A 16,112-nucleotide genomic window follows, 5' to 3' on the forward strand; every position below is an offset into this window, starting at 1 on the left:
GGGAAACGCACCATATCCAATTGGCTAGCAGATTGCATTTCCTTCACTTACGCCCAGGCTGGGCTGGCTCTTGAGGGTCATGTCACGGCTCATAATGTTAGAGCCATGGCAGCGTCGGTAGCCCACTTGAAGTCAGCCACCATGGAGGAAATTTGCAAAGCTGCGACGTGGTCATCTGTCCACACATTCACATCTCATTACTGCCTGCAGCAGGATACCCGACGTGACAGTCGGTTCGGGCAGTCAGTTCTTCAGAACCTGTTTGGGCTTTAGGATCCAACTCCACCCCCCGAGGGCCCTGTTTGTTCTGTTCCAGGCTACACTCTCAGTTAGTTGGTAAATTTTTTAGGTCAATCTCAGTTATGTCCTCGCCGTTGCGAGGCCCAATTGACCAATGTTGTTGTTTTGAGTGAGCCTGGGGGCTAGGGATACCCCATCAGTGAGAACAAGCAGCCTGCTTGTCCTCGGAGAAAGCGAATGCTACATACCTGTAGAAGGTATTCTCTGAGGACAGCAGGCTGATTGTTCTCACAAACCCGCCCGCCTCCCCTTTGGAGTTGTGTCTTCCCTTGAAGTGTATTGTCTTGCTACATACTGGACTGGCCGGCTCGAGCCGGTTTCGGGCGGGAAGACGGCCGCGCATGCGCGGTGCGCGCGGGCGCGCGAGGGCTAGCAAAGGACTTTGCTAGTGAAGTTTCCGATTGGAGGGGCTGCCGTGGACGTCACCCATCAGTGAGAACAATCAGCCTGCTGTCCTCGGAGAATACCTTCTACAGGTATGTAGCATTCGCTTTGGTTCTATGGGGGTGTACTTTGTGTGTGGGGGATGGGGATGGGGATGTTTGAGGGAGTTGGGGATGTAGGTATGTGTGAGTGCTTGAGAGTGGGGGTTTGATGTGGTGTGATTGTTGAGGGCTGCTTGGGAGGTTGCTTCCTAACTATCTGGTGGAGAATCATATGATTTCTCATGCGGACGTTGTGGAGAGAGGTGGTTGTGGGGGTGTGGGTAGCTGGGTATTTTTTTTTTTGTTACATTTGTACCCCGCGCTTTCCCACTCATGGCAGGCTCAAAGCGGCTTATATGGGGCAATGGAGGGTTAAGTGACTTGCCCAGAGTCACAAGGAGCTGCCTGTGCCTGAAGTGGGAATCAAACTCAGTTCCTCAGTTCCCCGGGACCAAAGTCCACCACCCTAACCAGTAGGCCACTCCTCCACTCTGGATGGGATTTGCTCTCTGCTTATAGTATGGGAATCCCTGCCTTAATTCCCCCTTTAAGCATTCTATGTTTAAGGAACTAACTAGAGTGAAGGGGGCTATTAGTTTCCTGCAGGACACTCATCTTAAGAAGCATGTGTGTTATGTTCCTGATGCTCACTTTCCTAAAGTTTTTTGGGCCTCTACTCTGGGTTCCACTAAAAAAGAGGGTGTGGGTATTTTATTTGCAAGGGGTCTGACGGTGGAGGTCTTCAGATTAAACGGGATCTGTAGGGGCACTTTGCTACTATAGCTATAATGTTGGTGAATGGAGTTAAGTATACCCTTGTTAATATTTGCCAATTGAAAATCAAGGGGATTTTTTGAAAGTGCATTTGGATGTGATTTTACCATACCAGGAGGGTCATCTGATTGTGGGTGTGGATTTTAATTTGACTTGTATTCCAGGGTTGGATAATACAGGTCCACGGGTGAGCTGTAGCAAAAAGGTTAGACAACAGTTGACAAGCTTTTTAGCTTCTCTCAACCTGGTGGATGCATGGCTGTGGGGGCACCCGCTACAAAGAGATTACACTTATTTCTCCTCTGTCCATCAGTCATACTCTAGTAATGACTATCTTTTTGTGGACAAGGGACTCTTGCAGGCAGTGGTGGGCTCTAAGATTGAGGCTCTAAAGTGGTCAGACCATGTTATGTTTGGGTAGACTTGCTTGAAAATGTGAAAACCTTGGGTCAATTGTATTGGCGGCTTACTGATAGTTTACTTGATCCCCAAATTGTTAAGCAGGTGCGTACGTGTTTGTAAGAATATATTTGCTATAATAGTCTGGGGTGTCCCCTGAAGGGTTTTGGGAGGGATTAAAAGCTACTCTGTGGGGGCAGTTGATTTGGAAGAGCTTCAAGTGTTGCATGCCACCTTGCAGCGCTTAGAGATTACTCATAAACAATATCCAGTTAGGAAGGATTTATGGATAAGGTTAGAGGAGGTGCATAGGAGGCTCTGGGATTAAGAAGTTGAGGGCCTTCACTATAATCTTCAGTTATTGCAGCAGCATTCTTTTGAGTTTAATAATAAGGCTAGTAGGTTGTTGGCTAATAAATTGAAGATGAGCTTGCAGAATAATACTTTGCACGTTAAAACAGGGGATGGGAGGGATATCTGTGAGGAACAGTCTATCGGGGAGCGATTTGTGGAATATTATGAAAGGCTGTATTCCCCCTAACAGGGCTGGAATTTAGTGGCTCTGGATCCTTACTTGTACTTGTTGGGGCTGTTGCAGGTGGATGTAAAGGACTTGGAGCATTTGGACAGGCCAGTCACTGGTAGTCAGTTTCAACAGGCTCTTAGGACTATGAGGCTTGGGGGAAAGGGGGCCAGGATTGCATGGTTTTACTGTTAAGTTTTATAAAAATTTTCAGGATGTTCTTGTCCATCCAATGTTGGAATTTTATAATTTGCTGGAAGTGGGGGGTAGGCTCCCACATTTTATACGATTAGCTGGGCTGACTGTATTGCCAAAGGACAGTAAGGATGCGATTCTTTGTGCATCATAGCGCCCCCATTTCACTCCTAGGGGTGGATACCAAAACCTTTACTAGAATAGTGGCGGAGTGGCTAATGAGCTAGCTGCCCAGGCTAGTTCACCCAGTTCAGTTTGAGTTTGTGAAGGGTAGGCAGACTGGAATAACTTGCGCAGGGTTCTTAATCTTATGGATCATGCTAAGAGGCTGCATCAGGATTTGGTTTTGTTTTCAGTTGATGTGGAGAAGGCCTTTGACCAGGTCTCTTGACTCTTTCTATTTAAAGTTCTGGACAAGATGGGGCTGGGACCCCGGTTAAGGGGGTGGATTCAGGTTTTATATACTTCTCCAGTGGCTTGTATTAAGGTGAATGGGGGTTACATGTCGGTTTTTGAATTGCATAGGGAAACTCGCCAGGGTTGTCCCCTGTCCCCATGTTTTGCTTTGGCTATTGAGCGTCTGGCTCAAAGAGTTCAGGATAACCCACGAATCACTGGCCCTCAGGTGCAGGAAAGGGAATACAAACTCGGTGTGTTTGTGGATGGCTTTCTTTTTACTTTGACTAATCCGAGGGACTCTCTGGAGGTTGTGTTGGAGGAATTGGCTCAGTATGCTGTGGTGTTGGGGTTCATAGTTAATATGCATAAGTCTGAGGTTTTGAATATTACTTTTAGAGCACCAGGTGGTGCCCTTTCAAGCTAGATTTCTGTTTCAGTGAGTGACCTTGGCTATTCGTTATTTGGGTGTATATTTGGGGGGGGGGGGCTGAGTACTAATTTGTATAATTTAAATTATAAGCCTTTGTTCTGGCAGATTCTGCAGGATCTAGAGAAGTGGGATCAGGTTGCAGTTATTTTATTTGTTTTCATCTCTTCCTATTGCTGTGGATGAGTGCAATTTGACTCAGTTACAACAGTTGATCTTGAGGTGTATTTGGTCTCGGTGGCGCCCTAGGGTGTCCCAGAATATTATGTGTCTTAGTAAGACAGATGAGGGTTTGGCGGTCCCTAACATTAAGAAATACTATCAGGTGGCCCAATTTTGGGCAGTGTTGAAATGGCAAGTGGAGCGAGTTGAACAGGGGGAGGGAGAGGTTGTCACTTTACTGCATTTGCCCTGGTTGCCGGGGGGGGGGGGGGGCGGTGAAGCATGGGTGGATCTGAGGAGGGGACCTTTCAAAGGCTTAGTTTGAGTGTTTGGAGGGCTACTAGAGCTTGGCTGTTGGAAGGGCGGAAGTATTCTTGGTACATGCCCTTGAGGTTTAATGAAGAGTTTCAATCCAGCAGGGATCAGGAGAGGGAAGAGGGGAAATAGTGTATGTGGGTCAGTTTTTGTATTCCTCCTCACTAAGGGAGGAGGTCTGTGAATTTGGGTGGTTTTGAGAGTATCATTTGGTTCCCCGAGACCTTTTTCCCTATTTATAGGTCAAGCATTATATACACAGTTTGGAGATCCTGGGGGAGGTTTCTAAGGGGCTAACTGAGTTTGAGCGCTTGTTGGTGCCCAAGTAACATAGTGCGATTTCTCAGATTCATGCTTGTTTGATTACTTGAAGGGGGTAACAGGTGCCATATACGAAGAGGATTTAGGAAGGGAGATATTGGGAAGGGAATGGGAGTTCATTTGGTTCCCTATGACTTTCAGTTCTGCTGGTGGAGAATGGTTATAACTGGTCCTTTGCTGGTATTTTACCTCGGTGAAACTGTCAGTTATTGAGGCAGGGGGGAACAGTGTTGGAGAGGCTGTGGTATGCAAGGTACCTTTTTTCATATGTGGTGGGGGTGTCTCTTGGTCCAACCTTTTGGAAGAAGGTCTTTGCGTTTTTATCTGAAATGTTGCAGCAATCAATTTCTCCTACAGTGGAGACTGCCTTATTAAATCTCCTAGTGCTTGGTTTGGATAACGGGGAGGACCACCTCTGTTGCTTAAGTATTGTTGCTGCAAGGTTAGTCCTTGCTTCATCATGGGAGCGACCTATCGGCCCAGACTGGAGAGGGGTGCCTGGTATGAGATGTTTGGAATCACTTAACTGCTTGTAAATACACTAAAGTGCGCTTGGCAAATTAGGCAACAGTATAATAATGGGTTATTTCAATTACCCCAATATAGACTGGATAAATGTTACATCAGGGAGCACCAGGGAGATAAAATTTTTGGATGTAATAATTGACTGCTTCTTGGAGCAACTGCTCTAGGAACCGATAAAAGGGGGAGCCATTTTAGATGTAGTTCTTGGTGGAGTGAGGGCCATAGTACGAGAAGTAATAGTGTTGGGTCTTCTGGGAAACAGTGATCATAACATGATCAAATTTGAGCTACTACCTGGAATGAAGCCACAAAGGAAATCTACTGTAGCAGCATTTAATTTTCAAAAGGACTACTATAATAAAATGAAGAAAATGGTTAAAAAGAAGCTATAAGGACCGGTTGCAAAGGTTAGGACATTAAGTCAGGCATGGACGTTGTGTAAAGATACCATCTTGGAAGCCTAGACCAGATGTGTTCCTTGTATTTATAAAGGTGAAAAGAAGAGGAAACGACAGCCATATAGTTAAAACGTGACGTGAAAGAGACTATTAGAGCCAAAAGAATGTCTTTCAAAGAATGAAAAAAGGACCCAAATGAAGAAAAGAAGAAGCAACATAAGCACTGGCAAGTTAGATGCAAAGCATTGATGAAGGTGGCTAAAAGAGAATATGAAGAGAAACTTGTAGCAGAGGCAAAACTCACAGTAACAACTTTTTCAGCTACATCAGAAGCAGAAAGCCTGCAAGGGATCTGGGGGACCATTAGACCACGAAGGAGCAAAAGGAGCACTCAGGGAGGACAAGGCCATAGTCCTTGCTTCGGTCTTTACAGAAGAAGATGTAAGAGAGCTACCTGTATCAGAAATGGTTTTCAAGGGTGATGATGTGGAGGAACTGAAAGAAATCTCGGTGAAACTGGAAGATTAACTGAGCCAAACTGACAAATTAAAGAGTAGTAGATCACCTGGACTGGATTGCATGCATTTGAGGGTACTGAAAGAAATCAAACATGAAATTGCTGATCTGCTGTTAGTAATGTACCCTGTCATTAAAATTTCTGTAGTATCTGCAGATTGGATCGTGGCCAATGTGATGCCAATTTTTAAAAACAGTTCCAGGAGTGATCTGGGAAATTACAGATCAGTAAGCCGGACGTCAGTGCCGAGTAAAATAGTGGAAACTATTATAAAGAATAAAATTATGGAACACAAATAAACATGGTTTAATGGGACAGAATCAGCATAGTTTCAGTCAAGGGAAGTCTTACCTCACCAATTTGCTTCATTTCACTGAAGGTGTGAATACACATGTGGATAAAGGTGAGCTGGTTGATGTAGTGTATCTAGATTTTCAGAAAGCTTTTGACAAAGTTCCTCATGTCAGGTCTGATAGGGGGTGCGTACGCAACACTTGCACCTTGAATAAATACACCACTGTGTTACCATGTATATTACCTGCCGGACTACATGTGTATTTGCCAGTATGTGCAGTGGGCTGAGCCATTTTATGAAGATAAAAATTGAAAAAATGAATGGCAACCTCCATGTGGAGGTGTTAGCACACACACACGTGCATGGTAATTTCACATCGTCCATGAAAATCTCCATTTCCACCATGTAGCTGCCTCAATTTTACGAACGTACACATTTAAGTGCTGCCAGTTAAGTAGTGAGATTACTATTTTAGCCTGCTTTCATTTATGGGTTTAACCTGTTCTCATTTTTGGAGTGACCATAAACTTCATTGACTGAAGGAGAATGGCTCCCTTTAATTTCTCATATAAAGCCTTGGCTGAAACAAACACCTTTTTTTTTTTAATGATTAAATGTTTTTGAGCAGGTATAAATCCTGTTAATGGAAATCTGTCCTCATGTATGTGTATTGTCTTTGTAAATCAGAAATACGTGTGTAGATGGTAGGCCTGCCTAAGCCACACTCCCTTGAAATCTCTACATGTACATCATATGTGTAAATAGCAGCCTTCTGAAATCAGTATTTACATGTGTGTGCTGTGTTTCTAAAATAATGGTCTAAGCTTTCAGCTGAAAATGCAACTTAATTATGGAATTTAAAAATTATGCTTATAAATTTAGGCCTGCATTCATTTTCCTAATATATGAACCTAATACTGAAAATCAGTTCTAGCTAAGGGACCCTTTTACCAAGCTACGATAAAAAAGATTCTGCAGTGGCGTCAGCACATGCATTTGCCAAGTGCTGAGGCCCCCTTTTACTGCAGCAGGTAAAATATTGTTTTTAGCCCCCAAAATAAGAAATGGCCCTATGCTAATCACAGGGATTGGCGTGCTGCCATTTTCGGGGGAGCCCTTACTGTCACCTATTTAAGTGACAGTAAGGGCTTCTGTTCTAACCCAGCAGTAATCCCCGGCACTACAAAAATAAAAAAATATTTTTGGCTTTTCTATTCTGCAAAGATGCCTGATGAGAAGAAGGCTAAGAAGGTTAAAAAGGTTAAAAAGCATCATGCCAGCCGTAATCCTGTGCTGGCTAAAGGAATAGGGAAATACTCCCGTTCTGCAGTGTATGCTAGAAAAGCTTTGTACAAGCGCAAGAACAAGGCTCAAAAAACCAAGATTGAAAAGAAGAAAGGGAGAGTACGTGCCACTGTAACAAAACCAGTGGGTGGTGATAAAAATGGAGGCAATCGTGTGGTTAAACTACGTAAAATGCCACGCTACTATCCAACAGAAGATGTTCCTCGTAAACTGCTGAGTCATGGCAAAAAGCCCTTTTCCCAACATAAACGGAGACTGCATGCCTCTATCACACCTGGAACAGTTCTGATCCTCCTCACTGGTCGTCACAGGGGAAAGCATGTGGTCTTCTTGAAGCATCTTCCAACTGGCTTGCTTCTCGTGACAGGGCCTCTGACCATCAATCGTGTCCCCATCTACGCAGAGCACATCAGAAATTTGTCATTGCCACGTTTACCAAACTTGATGTGTCTAGTGTAAAAATCCCAAAGCATCTGACTGATTCCTACTTCAAGAAGAAGAAGCTGCGCAAACCCAAACATCAAGAGGGAGAAATCTTTGACACACAGAAGGAAAAATATGAGGTAACTGCGCAGCGCAAGGCAGACCAGAAGGCCGTGGACTCTCAACTCCTGCCTCTCATCAAGAAAGTGGGCCAGCTTCGTGGTTACCTCCGTTCTTCATTCTCCCTTTCCAGTGGCGTTTATCCTCATAAACTAGTGTTCTAAAAGTTTAAAACAAACTTATTAAAAATGTGTGGAAATGTTTCCTTATATCTAGTGACATTTAATCTGCTACTTTGGAGGATTAATTAATTTTTCTTACATGCCTTGAGTGATGCTGATAGTGCAGTATGGCATAGCACATGTACAAAAATTGAGGCCATAATCTGCCCTTTAGTTCAGGGGAAAAAAAGAGGAGACTGGTGTATTTTGATTGAACTAACATAGGAATTATCTGCTTTAGGCACCACCTTTTTCAGTTTACTAGCCACTATCAAAAAAATTATTTGAAATAAAATGACCCAGGTTTCTAAAACAAATATATATATGTTTTTGTTGCACTGGAAATGGCATGTGCTGGGGGTGGGAACTACTGCTGGACTCCTGCTGCAGCCTGGCAGTAGTCTCGATTTGGTGCATGGCAAAGTGGCAGTAGCTCTACTGCTGTTTTGTAAAAGGACCCCTAAGCTCCTAATCATTTGTGACCATCTCTGGGGAAAAGGTGACTAAAGTCACTAGAAACAGAAAAGGTGGCTTTAGTGAATTCAATGAGCGAAAACAACTTGTAATACAACAGTACAAACCCTATGCGTTTATATGAAAAAAAAATTGCAGAAGTTCAAACATGTAGCCTTTTCAGACTGCCTATGGACCCGTGATATGAAAAACTGGCAGTTCTCAACATTTTGTGTCTTCTACTTTAGTCACCTTTTCCCTGCCCTAAATCTGCTTCTGTTGCAACCTGTTTTGTTTTGGTTGCTCCTAAAAGTAGACGTTTAGTGAAATTTTGAGCATAAATTTAGACAGCCCTAAAAATGTTTTCCAGAGGCCAATTTAGGAGCATACCTTTCAGTGTTAGGAGCATTAATCCTTTCTATATCATGCCTGTTGTTTCTTTTGAAGTAACTATGGGAAATTTCTTTTATTTATATATTGCATGTATAGAATGCTTTCTGGATCTGGCAGACAGGTTATCATATTATAATTTGGTGAAGAGAAACACAAGTAGAATGTCCAACGTTACAAGCAACCTCTTCTATCTTCCTCTCTCTTTTCATGGTTATGTCGCTTTTTCATGTCTCCACTGTCCAGAATTCTGTGCCATGTATCAGTTTGTCAACCATATAGATCCACCCTTTAATCACTGTGCAGTCTCAAACTTCAAATTGCATCTCCTACAACATGCCTACAACTTCCAGAGTTTGAAATTTGTACCCCTAGCTATTTCCAAGTAAAGGGGGAAGGGAAACGTACACAGCTTAATAAACTATTAAATACACACCTAAGTATGGCCTCATTAGCCTCTCTTCTAATAGAATCAAGCCTAAAGTCAAGTGCAATTTATATATGCTAAAATTTGCATTGGCTGTTAAGAATCATTTTCAGCTACAGGTAAAACTGTGTTAGATATTTTCTGTATTCTACCGCAGGGTTGTTTCCGGCGGTAACTGGCAGTGTGCCCATATTGGCGCATGCTGCATGGTTACCGAGTGGGTAGCGCATGAGCCCTTACCACTATGTCAGTGGGTGGCAGTAAGGGCTCAGGCCATAAATCAATGAATCTATGTCAATAAATGTATGTAAGCCACATTGAGCCTGCAAATAGGTGGGGGAATGTGGGATACAAATGCAATAAATAAATAAAATAAAATAGATGCACGTTGGTTTTTAACATCAGTGGAGGCCCATTTCCCGGCCCATTAAAAAATAGCTTTTTTTGCCACTGTTTTCTTAAAGGACCCCATAGTTGGCTGTTTTCACAGAAATAAAAGATTAATAAACAAGTAATAGGTAATATCAGTTTATAGGATTAACGTATTTGTGTGGTTTGCTATATGTCAGAATGTATATGTTGATTGATACAGCAACCACATTTATGAGACCAGTGGACTTGAATAAGAGTTTAGTTTCTATTGTGAGTTTTTATAATTTTATATTTATTTTATTTATTGATTTAAATAATAAAATGTTTTTGTGACATTGGATATTTAGAGATAATGAGAGGTCTCCAGTCAGGGAAATCAGATGTGGGCACATGGAGATACAGAAGAAAACCCAGTATGTTTAGATGTTAAACAGAAGTGAAGAGGGGAATAATCTCATAAAAATATCCATCAAAATCTAAAATGTAAATAAAATGTCTAGAAAGTGTAAAAGTTTTAATCAAGACACATTCAGCAAAATATTTTTTAAGTATTTTTTTATATGGTTGTTGCATCTTGTTGTATAAAACGCTTTTCCCCTCTTTTTTCCATCTTTGATTATATAAGGGCCACATGCACTGTTTCCTCAGTGTTTAGTACACTCACCATAAATGTTTTTACACATTCCTTCCTTTTCTAGGCATTTCACTTCACTACTGCATTTTGAATCTTACTGCCTTGTATATAGGTTTTGGTTTTGATTATACATGGAACACTTTTATTTCAAAATGATTATCCAGCTTATTTTCGAAAGAGAAAGACGCCCATATTTCGACCCAAATCGGGAGATGGGCGTCTTTCTCCCGTGTGCGACCAAATCGGTATAATCGAAAGCTGATTTTGGTCGTCTTCAACTGCACTCCGTCGCAGGAACGAACAAAGTTGATGGAGGCGTGTCAGAGGCATGGCGAAGGCGGAACTGAGCGTGGTTATCGGCCGAGGAGAGATGGGCGTCTTTAGCTGATAATCGAAACAAGGGCGTTTTGGACGAGAATTTGGTCCGATTTATTTGGACCCTTTTTTTTCAGTTCCAAGTCCCAAAAAAGTGCCCCAACTGACCAGATGACCACCGGAGGGAATCAGGGATCACCTCCCCTGACTCCACCAGTGGTCACTAACCCCCTCCCACCAAAAAAACCCACTTTAAACACTTTGTTTTCCAGCCTGTATGCCAGCCTCAAATGCCGTACCCACCTCCATGACAGCAGAATGTGTTCTATCCTGTGACAGCCTTTCCCTGGTTCGGATGTGGCTCTCGGGTGAATGTGACACCTTTTCTGTTATGTGCACTGCAGAGTCACATCAGCAATGCATTGTGGTGGGTGTGTAGGGTATTGGGCTCCGTGATTCCAGTAGCTTGTGTTAACTGCTCACAATGTTGGTAGTTGGTAGGCTCTACTCCCATGGTGCTTTTCCCCCTGCTTACTGGGTCAGAGTGTGCCCTGTTTTGTTTCCGGTAGTCCATGAGGTAGTGGCCATTTTTGTAACAGAGTTTTAGGTCCCTTTCATGTGTTGGCCACGTTACAGCACTTAGTTCTTCCCTTGAATGTTGCTGAAAGAGGGCATTGTATAGCATTCTGCCAGCTCTGACCTACTGCTAATCTCAGTACCAGGAAGACTCTTTGCCAGTGGGGGACAACCTCTGATCTGCAGTTAACTGTGAGTAAGCGTGCTTATTCCAATAAAGGACTTTTTCCAAGAAATTAGTCTTCAGGTGTCAACTGGTGTGCCAAGGTTATACAGCAGCAACAAGTCCTAGAGGCCTGCGTGTATGCAGGTCCCTGGAGCACTTTTAGTGGGTACCGCAGTGCACGTCAGGCAGGCGGACCTAGGCCCATCCCCCCTACCTGTAACACTTGTGCTGGTAAATGGGAGGCCTCCAAAACCCACTGTACCCACATGTAGGTGCCTCATTCACCCCTAAGAGCTATGGTAGTGTTGTACATTTGTGGGTAGTGGGTTTTGGGGGAGGGGGCTTGGGGGCTCAGCACCCGTGGTAAGGGAGCTATGCATGTGGGAGCGTTTTCTGAAGTCCACCGCACTGACCTCTAGGGTGTCCAGTTGGTGTCTTGGCATGTCAGGGGGGCGAGTGTACTACGAATCCTGGCCCCTCCCATGTCCAAATGGCTTGGATTAGGACGTTTCTGAGCTGGGCGTTTTTATTTTCCATTATCGCTAAAAAAAACAAACGCCCAGCTCACAAACGACTAAATCAATGGCATTTTGGTCCGTACAAACCGTATTTTTGAAACGAAAGATGGACACCCATTTTTTTCGAAAATACGGTCTGTCCCACCCCTTCACTTACCCATTCTCGGACATAGACGCCCATGGAGATGGGCGTTCGCGTTCGATTATGCCCCTCTATGTGTTTGTCATTGATTTTTCTGCTAACATTTTACTTTATTCTTTTTTAAATAAGTTTTTGTTACATGTTTTACCCACGTTTTTTTTGTCTTTTGAGTTTTTTATTTATATTATAATGTGTTGATATGCAGGCCAGTTCATACTAATGTGCAGTTATTTATGCTTTTCTTATGATTGTGATTTCTTGTGATTGTTGTTTTAGACAATATTCTAATGATTTTTACATTGCATTTATTTACCAAGGTTAGTGGCATTTCTGCTTTTTAAATCATGTTTTAAGCACACAAGAGATTTTGTATGTATTACCATCATTTACATATGTTTTTGTTAGGATTTTATTGTCCTGGTCATTTATGTATGTATGAATATAATCTATTTACGTAACTTTTTTATTTATAATTTTTGATACATTTATATTTTACACATGTATTTTATTATTTTTTTAGACTTCTGGGGTAGACATTGTAGCCGAAATTCGGTGCCGTGTCAGGTCTTTTATAGTCTTTTGAAACATTTGCGTTGTCCTTCTGTCTTCTTCTGAAGTGTCATGTTTTAGTTGGGTTTATACTTGCAGTGCTTTGTGTTCATGCTTTTACTGTTTTGTGTGCCTCCACTTCTGTGGACTTTGACCTACAGATACCTAGTCATTGATCCCTTTTATTTAATTCTTTCCAGTATTCCCTTTGTGGGGAAGCACAAAAGGTAAAATAGAAGTGATATAAAACCACGTATTTTACTGACCCACCTCCCCCAAAAGAACAAAACAAAATAAAAGTAGGGATGGGCAATTTAAAAATCCAAAATGAGTCTCTCAAAGGCAAATAGAAGTACATATATATTGATACACCAGCTACAGAGGACTAAATATTTGTGGAAGTACCAAAAGACTCGTCACGGAGCCGTGTTTCGGCACACACATGCCTGCCTCAGGAGTTATACAATCTATATATAATAAAACAAATATACAGAGGGTCTTTTACCAAGCTGTAGTAGCGTTTTTAGCTCGTGGTAGAAATCAGCTGGAGGTAAACACTGAGACACCCATAGGAATATAATACATGTAAAATATGAGTTTATAGTAACATATGGAAAATATTAGTTTATGATTTTTATATATATATATATATATATATATATATATATATACATACACACACACACAGTGCAATCTGCATAAGTGCAAGGGTCTTGGACCAAAGAAATGCATACAGTTAACCAGAGCGTGCACTTAACTGTTGTGTCCCAAAGAAGCTTGACATCTGATAAACATATAGTAACATAGTAAATGACGGCAGATAAAGACCTGTATGGTCCATCCAGTCTGCCCAACAAGATAAACTCATTTTACTTGGTATGTGATACTTTATATGTATACCCGAGTTTGATTTGTCCTTGCCTTTCTCAGGGCACAGACTGTAGAAGTCTGCCCAGTACTGTTCTTGTACTAAGTTCTGAAGCTAACATCGAACCCCCTTAAAATTTACACTCCAGCCCATCTCTATCTGTTCAGTCACGATCAGGGCATAGAACATAGAAGTCTGCCCAGCTCCCATTTTGTTTCCAATTACCGGCGTCACCACCCAATCTCCGCTAACGTTAGGCTTACTTGAAGTAATCAGTTATAGTCCTCTGTACACTATTGGGTCTGTGAGTTCCATAGACTACATCTGCCAGACGATAAAAACTGTCATAACACTGACATGCAGTGGCCTACAGGTAGGCCAGCATGGTGTTGAACTCTCCAGCACTCTTGCAAAAGTGACAGGAGGAGGTGGTTGAATTTTGTCAGCATGTGCCTCGCTGCTCATTTCATCATCTGTTCCATCATCAGCCGTTGTTGCCTGTCTTCAGTTGTTTGTAGATCGTAATCAACAGCTATGTAGCGATGGAACTCCTCTGAGCAGTAACACCGGCTGGGATGTCAATAACCTGTTCATCTGACACGTTTGCAACAGCTGCATCTATTTCGTCCCTCTCCACATCCTTAACAAAGCTTGCCCGCTTGTAGCAGTTCTCAATGGTTGCCTGTGTAACATGATTCCAGGCTTCTTTCTGCATCTGTAGGGAATGTAACAGTGATAGATTACGAGCCAGTTCAACAGCACGTTTATCCTTGCCAGCCTGGCCATCCATAACGCTCATCAGACGATGTAGCACAAGAGCCCGATAATGTTGTTTGAAATTGGCTATTATGCCCTGATCCATAGGTTGGATCAGAGAGATAGTGTTTGGTGGCTGGAAGACCACCTTGACGTTAGACAGCCTGACATCATCCCTGTGTGCAGCACAATTATCACAAAGCAACAAAATCTGACACTTTTGTTCCCACATTCTAGTGTCTAACTTCTTTATCCACTGCTTCCAAATTTCCCCAGTCATCCATGAATTTGCATTAGCCTCATATGACACAGGAAGTCGCTTAACTTTCTTGAAGCAGCAGGGCTATTTGCTCTTTCCAATGACGAGGGGTTCCAACTTCTCACTCCCATCCATATTGCAGCAAAGGAGGATCATCAGTCAGTCCTTCGACGTTTTACCTCCAGTAGTTTCGGCATGTTTGAATGCAAGTGTTCCATCAGGAATCGCTCACCAGTAGAGACCGTTTTTGTCAGCATTGAAAATGTCACGAGGTGCAAACTCGTTCAAGATGGTAGGAAGAACTGAAACAACCCAATTTTCAGCACCAAAGTCATCAGCGTCTTGTTTCTCACCATGCTGTTTCTTGAATTTTATGTTCCTCTCCTTCCATCTTTCCAAAAATCCAACAGTGGCTTTGAATTCAGTTAGTCGAAGACTTTCAGCTAGCTGGTTAGCTTTCTTCATAAGCAGTGGACCACTGACAGGAAACTGTCTGCTCCTGACTTGAGAAAACCACCGAAGAAGAGCATCTTCTACCTCCTCAGCTTTTCCCGACCGTTTTCGTTTCCTGTGTGGATTTGTATTGTTTTGCCAGTCTTCCAGAAGCTGGTCTTTCTGCTTCAGGACACGTGAAACTTGACTGGGATTGACACCATATTCTTTAGCAATACAGTGAAACCTCCATTTTCGTCGATAATCCATCCGAAAATAATCAACGAAAACCGAGGCAATAAGAAATTTTTCTTTTACATGAATAAGCAAGACTAAGGTATAGAATGAATGAACATGGTTCCTCCGCGAAGGCTGCAGTATGGGGTCAAACAGATTATTATATCTCAGCAAGTATTGCATCGGCGAACGTAAAACTTTACCAATGTTCATTGGGGACATGTGTGAATGTTCACAGAAAATTTCATCGAAATCCGTGATGGTCGCGCGGGACCACCAGATCACTTAACATGGAATGACCCATAATTGCATATACGTTTCTGGAGACTCTTCTTGGAGTTTGGAAGACGAAGAGAGAGGTGCAGATATTATTGTTTGGAAGGGGGATTCCCCTCCATAAAGACAGTAGGTATCAAGGCACGCCAACAAAATCTGAAGCAACCAACGAAAAACCGAGACAAATTTTTCGTTAACAAATTTGACGAAAACCGAAAACGACGAAATCCGAAGTCAACGAAAACCGAGGTTTCACTGTAGATGCTTGACTTCGTTTTCTAATTTTTTAAGAACTTCTATTCGGTCAGCCAGTGTTAAAGTCTTACAGTTCCGCCGCGATGATGACAACCCCAGTGTACACTCTAACAACATTCTTTCACTTATTCTGCCTGTGGTAGCTAAAGGGGCAGTAAATTTGAAATATCGTTGGTTGTCACGCGCCAATCGGCTTCCATAGTCAATGCGCGCGCTTATGCGGAGTCTTTCCTGCAGAGGAGAGGTCTTAAACCATGCATGTAAGCAAATCTTGCACTTATCAGTGGTGCGCTAAACCGAAGTTTGTCCCCATAGAAATTGATGGCACCAAAAACAGGACCGAAGTACGGCATGCAGTTAAACAGAGCATGCTCTTTTCCAACATGCACTTACCACCCAGGAATGCGAAAAAATCATCCCGCACATTCCTTAATCTTCACTTCCCCAACTGTAAAGGTCTAAAATATAAACTAACGCATGCGTCAACCTTTTCCTACCTGAGC

The 16,112-nt window shown here is 42.6% G+C and overlaps 2 protein-coding genes across 4 annotated transcripts in view; both read left to right on the forward strand.

The window, feature by feature from the left end:
* Window positions 1-16,112, forward strand: part of RABGAP1 (RAB GTPase activating protein 1) — a 495,691-nt gene that overhangs the window by 277,340 nt on the left and 202,239 nt on the right. The window lies entirely within an intron of this gene.
* Window positions 7,186-8,016, forward strand: LOC115472863 (60S ribosomal protein L6-like). Its single transcript, XM_030207334.1, is given in 2 exon segments — window positions 7,186-7,673; window positions 7,676-8,016. Coding segments are annotated over 2 exon segments (786 nt in total). The 5' UTR covers window positions 7,186-7,199; the 3' UTR covers window positions 7,988-8,016.

The sequence above is a fragment of the Microcaecilia unicolor genome, chromosome 6, assembly GCF_901765095.1.
Source record: "Microcaecilia unicolor chromosome 6, aMicUni1.1, whole genome shotgun sequence".
NCBI classification, from domain to species: domain Eukaryota; kingdom Metazoa; phylum Chordata; class Amphibia; order Gymnophiona; family Siphonopidae; genus Microcaecilia; species Microcaecilia unicolor.